Genomic DNA, 6,477 nt, shown 5'->3' on the forward strand with positions numbered 1-6,477 from the left:
GGAAGAAGGGAGAATAAACCCTTTTAATAGCTTATACTGTCTTCGTCACTCGTTACTAGGAAATTAGCCGCTCCTTTAGTCCATTTCTGGATCCACCACTGAATATAGGGTTAGGGAGAGGTGAATGGAAGGAAGAGGTGACATGCGACCATGGTGAAAACTGGTGGTGCCACTTAGTGCTTGATTTACACTATTTTTTTATATAATTATAATTATTGTTTATTTCTGAACACCAAGGTAGCTGCGCGGGCGGGGTCGGGTGTTGGGAAGGCGCAGTAGCTCCGCGTGCGCGGGGTCCACATGGCAGTATCTGGCGCTGCACGCGTGGGGCCCACAGAGCACGACGTCGAGGCGGGACACGTGGGTTTGAGTGCTTGTTCTGCACTATTTTTTATATAATGATTATTTATTTCTAAACATCAAGATAGTTGTGCGGGTGAGGTCGGGCGCTGGGAAGACGCAGTAGGTGCGTGACGCTAGGTCCACAGGACAGTAGCTAGCGCTGTACGCGTGGGGCCCACAGGGCACGGCGCCGAGGCGGGATGCGTGGGACAAAAACCAATCGACACACGTGGGATGGGTCCAGAGTGTTAGTGCGAAGGGTGAAGTCGTAGTAGCACCAGATGTCTACATTGTTTTTTTAATAGAGTAGTATAAATCTATGTTTAGTATAAGGTATAAAACATAAAAATATGTATGTTATGTTTCATATGTTTGTGTGAATGCGAGAAAGGGACGAAGGCGAGTTGGGCTGTACAACTCGGTGCCAAAAAAGGCCAGACCATCTGATCCATTAATATAACGGCCATTCGAACCCGAACAGCTCCCGTTCCATCTGATTCCTCGTCGCATTTCAAATTGAACCCCCCGTTTCCTCAAGTGCTGTCGTTTCGTTCGCACCCCACCCCATGGTGGCCAGCTCCCACTCGTCCCCGGCGGCCAGCCGGACGCCGAACCTGAAATCGGCGCTGGCGCCGTCACCATCCCCATCCACCCGCCGGGCGGCAACAGATGTGGCATCGGCGTCGGCCGCGGTGGACTCGAAAGCACGGTTCGAGGCTTACAACCGGCTGCAGGCGGCGGCAGTGGCTTTCGGCGAGAATCTTCCCATCCCGGAGATAGTGGCGATAGGAGGCCAGTCGGATGGGAAGAGCTCCCTCCTGGAGGCGCTCCTTGGCTTCCGCTTCAACGTCCGCGAGGTTGAGATGGGCACCCGCCGTCCTCTCGTCCTCCAGATGGTTCACGACCCCACCGCCCTCGAGCCCAGATGCCGATTCCAGGTCCGTGTGCTCAGATTTCTCTCCTAGGATTTCTCCCCTTGCTTCTCCCAGGTTGAGAGTCTAATAATGAATGTGAACTGGACAAGCAGTTGTTTGATGTGGTTTGTTGTGCGCGCGGCGCATTGCAGGAGGAGGATTCCGAGGAGTACGGGAGCCCGATGGTGCTGGCTACTGCCATCGCGGACCTCATCAAGCAGCGCACTGAATCACACCTCCGGAAGATCCAGGCTGCTGTCTCATCCAAACCAATCGTCATGAGGGCAGAGTATGCCCACTGCCCCAACCTCACAATCATCGACACCCCAGGTTTCGTGCTTAAGGTATATAGGTGTATTAAGTTACATGCAGCAACCAATTAAAACTAAAAACTTAAACTTATAAAAGGAGGTGGACAATTCACTTATATTATATTTCAACACTCCCCCTCATGTCGAGCCTTTTTTTGGTCTCTCACGTGGAATATAGGAGCGAGAAACAATTATTTTATTTAATTGTGCTAACCGAGATTCGAACTTAAGACTCTGGCTACGATACCATATTAAGTTGTATGTACCAATCAATTCAACCCAAAAGATTAAACTTGAACCTATATTATATTCCAACAAGGTGAACTTTGGGATTTCCTTAGTTCTCAAGACGTCAGTGATGATGTTAGCCAGCTGTCTGAATGATGCTATTGTTTGTTTGCTGCAGGCTAAGAGAGGCGAGCCAGGGAGCACACCGGATGAGATACGGTCAATGGTGAAGTCACTCGCGTCCCCTCCTCACCGCCTCGTTCTGTTCCTCCAGCAAAGCAGCGTTGAGTGGTGCTCGTCGATCTGGCTTGACACGCTTAAAGAGATTGACCCCACTTTCAGGCGCACCATAATAGTCATCTCCAAGTTTGACAACCGTCTCAAGGTATGCCCATAGAACAATGAGCAATTGGTAATTGAGCTTACCTTGTCTTCACTCTTGCGAACAAGTTGTGTCATTGTGTCTTACGAAAATGTCATTGTTATTGGTCACCTGAAGGAATTCACAGAGAGGTGGGAGGTCGATACCTTCTTGAGTGCAAGTGGCTACCTTGGGGATAACATCCACCCGTTCTTCGTGGCTCTTCCAAAGGACCATGGTACAATTTCCAATGAGGAGTTCCGCAGGCAGATCTGTCAGGTCGATATTGATGTGCTACGTCACTTGCGAGAAAATGTGAAAGGGGGTTTCAATGAAGAGAAATATGTATCATGCATTGGGTTCAGCTGCCTCAAGAAGTACCTCGAATCTGAACTTCAGAAGAGGTACAAAGAAGCAGCTCCAGCTACCCTGGCATTGTTAGAGCAGAGGTGCACCGAAGTCTCAATGAACCTAACGAGACTAGACTCCAAACTACAAGCAGCGTCGGATGTCTCTCAGCTCCGGAGATCGGCAATGCTTCATGCAGCTTCTATTTGCACCAACTTGGTATTGCAAAACCATGCAACTTATTAACATTCTCGTTTATGTTGCTGACACTAGATGGACTTGAACTAATTGACATTTTCTTCTGGTATCAAAGAATGCATTACTTGATGGAGCTGCTGATCCAGCTCCAGAAATATGGGGGAAAACTACGGAGGAGGAACAAATACATAGTGGTATTGGCAGCTGGCCTGGCATTAATATGCCTGTAAAACCTGCCAACTCCAGCCTTAAGCTGTATGGTGGTGCAGCTTTTGAGAGAGTAATGCATGAATTTCGCTGTGCAACGTATTCATTGGAATGCCCACAAGTGTCAAGGGAGAAGGTACTCTTTAGCCTGCAACGATGTACACACACAATTTATTGGGAGAATTGCTTATATACTTATGTCGCTAGGTTGCGAACATACTACTTGCTCATGCTGGAAGACGCGGAAGCAGTAGGTTGACTGAGGCAGCAGTTGCGATAGCTCGTGCAGCCGCACGATCATGGCTTGCTCCTCTTATTGATACCGCATGTGACCGGCTTGCATTTGTCCTACAAAATCTGTTTGATCTTGCTATGGAGCGCAACCGCAATAATGACTCACAATGTAAGAGCTTGACCTTTCTATTCATGCTAGTTCGTCTTGCTTTACCTTTGCCTGTGTATCATTTGGTTCATAGTGAAGTAAATTACCACTATTTAGTAAAGATGTAACTTTTATTTTGTTCTACATGTTTGTCAAAAGGTAGGTATGGATTGCATTTTTCTCTACCACATATTTAGTCATCTTCATTCCCCAACCCAACTTCAGATTATTCGCGCTTTTGCTATGGCTAATGATCAATTTTCCATAACAGCATGAATATTTACTGGTGAGCTACTTGCTTTCCTGCATTTTGATTTACAATGGATCAATTGCAGTGTTACTGTTTTCAAGCTTTAAGCCACCATGTCATGACGGTTTTTACATTGTGTCAGGGCCTAAGGAGGCCCATAGAGGGGCTGCGGCAGCAGCAGCCATGGGCCCTCCAAGTGGGATTAGATAAAGATAGTTAGAGATAAGATTAGAAGATTGATTGAGATTATTTAGGAGATTAGTTGAGATTATCTAGAAAGGTTATCGGTTAGTAGTTGTTGAGAGTTTTTAGAAGAGTTTTAAGGAGATAAGGATCTCTAGCTAGATAGGGGCGGTCAGCTGGTCTATTTATGTAATCAATGGATGAGAAATAAAGTAGGCAAGAATTAGAAGGGAGAAACCCTCCTCTTGCTCGGCCGTGGGCAGAGGCCCCCGGCCGACGTTCCTGCCCATCGATACCCCTCTCCAATCCCTCACCGATCTAGCGACCATAACACATTGTCAGCACTGAGTGGTATTATTGCTATGCTTTGTACTTTCACCATTTGCTAAATGCTTTTCTTCTGGGGTTGGGTATAAAAAAACCATGTCCTTCCATTTTTTACATTGTCCTTCCATTTGCTAAATGCTTTTCTTCTGGGGTTGGGTATAAAAAAACCATGTCCTTCCATTTTTTACATTGTGAGCACTAAGTCCCATTATTACTTTGTACTTTTACCGTTTGTTTTTCTTCTGGGGTTGGGTGTTGGGGTGGCAGATCAACAAAATGTTGAAATATAAGCCAACCAAGTCCTGTCAGTTTTTAGATTGTCGACACTGAGTGGTATTATTACTTTGTACTTTCACCATTTGCTAAATGCTTTTTTGGGGGATGACAGATCATCAAAATTTTGAAGATATGGATAGTTATGTTGGCTTTCTTGCTGCTCTCCGGTGCTCATATTATAAGTTCGTCAAAGAACTGTCCAAGCAATGCAAGCAGATAGTGCGTCATCACCTTGATTCTGTTACGAGCCCCTACTCCCATATTTGCTACGACGACGACTTTTTTAGTGGTGTTGGATCTGTAGCAAACTCCACGTGTAGGTTTAACCACTTCACTGGAGTTACATCCTTTGACCTAGCAGACAGTGGATCAGCACTAGAGGAAGCTCAGGAGAACTTGCCTCCAAAAGATCAGCACCATATGACACCGCCTATTAATAAAGGGAATGACTCAAAGGAGGTCCTCAGAGAAAGCCAGCTAACAGTACCTGAGACACCTTCTCCTGATCTGCCATCTGATATACATGGTGGTAAGAAGAAAGATAATGGGATCCCAAATGACGGTGGCCCAAGGAAAAGACATGCCAGGATGGCAGCATATACAAGCAGAAATCACCATAACAGTATGATTGGTGCTGATGACATGGCCTCAAAGTCAGGGTCATCATACTCCACCATATGCGCAATATCTGCTCAATATTTTGCCAAAATGCGAGAAGTCCTTATTGAAAGAAATGCCCCCTCTGCATTGAACTCTGGATTCTTAACACCATGGTATGTTTAAACTGATAATTATGTCAGACTTGTTACTCTTTCTAGTTTGTTCAGTTAGTGAGTTTACATACATATTGAAGTTTATGTTTTCAGCTAGTTGACCACATCTACAGACACTAAAATTTCCAGATCACCTGTCACTGAACTCACAACTGATTTTGTCAACTGGCCGAGTGCATGATCATATTCACCATGATTAACCAGTAACCACTACGGAACCAATTGACAGCGTGCCAATCAAGCACTATCACAAAATAGAATTTTCAGCCTACTGATATCCATGAAAGTTGCATTTGTAACTACTTTTTGCACTAAACAGTGTGATTTGCAAGATTAGATTTGAACTTTATGAATCATTTTTTGTTATAGCTGCTAGCACATCTAGTAGGTCTGTAATTGTGTGTCCAGTATCAGTTTGTTAGCAGGCCCAATACGTTTGAAGTTATTTCTGACGTTTCTCCCACTGGTGAAATGCAGCCGTGAAAGGTTATTTCTGGCACTTGGCTTTGAGCTATTTGCTGTGAGTGACAATAAGTTCATGGGCATGTTTGTCCTGCCTGGGGCAGTTGATGGTATCCAGAATGAGCGCCATTCTCTTCTCAAACGGCAGAAGATTTTGCTGTCCTGTTTGAACGAGTTTAAGAACATATCCCGGGCTCTGTAATGATGATGTTTCTCGATTTCTTCAGGCCTTTATTGTGTATCCTTTAGACCCATTCTGTTGTCATGTATCTTTCTTGGCATAACCTATTTTCTTGAAATCTGTACCACTCTCTGTCAAGTTCCTTCGCTGACAAGGTCTTTATCACTAACATTTGTTCAGATTCAATACTTGATATTATTGATTATGCTCGATGACTCGAATACAAAACTATTAACTTGTGATCTCATCAGTTTGGGCACATGCCCTGCGAAACTTCATACAAATATCTGAAGACTCAGCACTGTTAGTAACATTGCTGCGTTAATTGTGCCCCCTTTTTTTCCCGACAGTGGTATATACATTCGGCCTGAGCCTATGTATGTTATGTGCTTGTCTTGTTTCCTTATTATTACTTGAACTTGGAGGTTAGTTGTGTGAGTACACCATTAAACCGATCCAACAGTGTGTTTTGGTTCGCACCTAATAAACGTGAGAAAATAACCCGTCTTTGGTTGCAGGCGAGGGCTCCATGTATCCATCTGACCATATTTTTGTAGCGATATTTTGTAGGGGAGCAGCGACCTGCGTTGTTACTTTCGGATAGTTCGTTTTGCAGAAAGGACCTGCCTACCTGATTCACTTGCGGCTGTGAAAATTTTGGCAAGTCTGCACAGTGTGAGACCAGTCAGATTTGTGCCTTATGTTCACGTGCCATATCACGTTGCACGTAAATC

General features: G+C 45.0%; 1 protein-coding gene across 1 annotated transcript; it reads left to right on the forward strand.

The window, feature by feature from the left end:
* The first annotated feature begins 866 nt into the window (after positions 1 to 866).
* LOC100193595 (Dynamin-related protein 5A) lies at positions 867 to 5,973 on the forward strand. Its single transcript, NM_001358832.1, has 8 exons — positions 867 to 1,280; positions 1,409 to 1,600; positions 1,974 to 2,180; positions 2,295 to 2,723; positions 2,818 to 3,045; positions 3,117 to 3,312; positions 4,440 to 5,100; positions 5,578 to 5,973. Exons 1-8 carry the CDS (start codon positions 909 to 911, stop codon positions 5,762 to 5,764), a joined length of 2,472 nt encoding a protein of 823 aa, NP_001345761.1. The 5' UTR covers positions 867 to 908; the 3' UTR covers positions 5,765 to 5,973.
* The last annotated feature ends 504 nt before the right edge of the window (positions 5,974 to 6,477 follow it).

Source organism: Zea mays, chromosome 8 (assembly GCF_902167145.1).
Source record: "Zea mays cultivar B73 chromosome 8, Zm-B73-REFERENCE-NAM-5.0, whole genome shotgun sequence".
In the NCBI taxonomy this organism is placed as follows: Eukaryota; Viridiplantae; Streptophyta; class Magnoliopsida; order Poales; family Poaceae; genus Zea; species Zea mays.

Excerpts from the sequence above, each read along its gene's own strand:
- LOC100193595 (NM_001358832.1), top strand. The coding sequence starts at position 909 with ATGGTGGCCAGCTCCCACTCGTCCCCGGCGGCCAGCCGGACGCCGAAC. Across the intron at positions 3,313-4,439 it reads CCGCAATAATGACTCACAAT|ATCATCAAAATTTTGAAGAT; the intron begins GTAAGAGCTTGA and ends GGGGGATGACAG. Across the intron at positions 5,101-5,577 it reads TCTGGATTCTTAACACCATG|CCGTGAAAGGTTATTTCTGG; the intron begins GTATGTTTAAAC and ends GGTGAAATGCAG.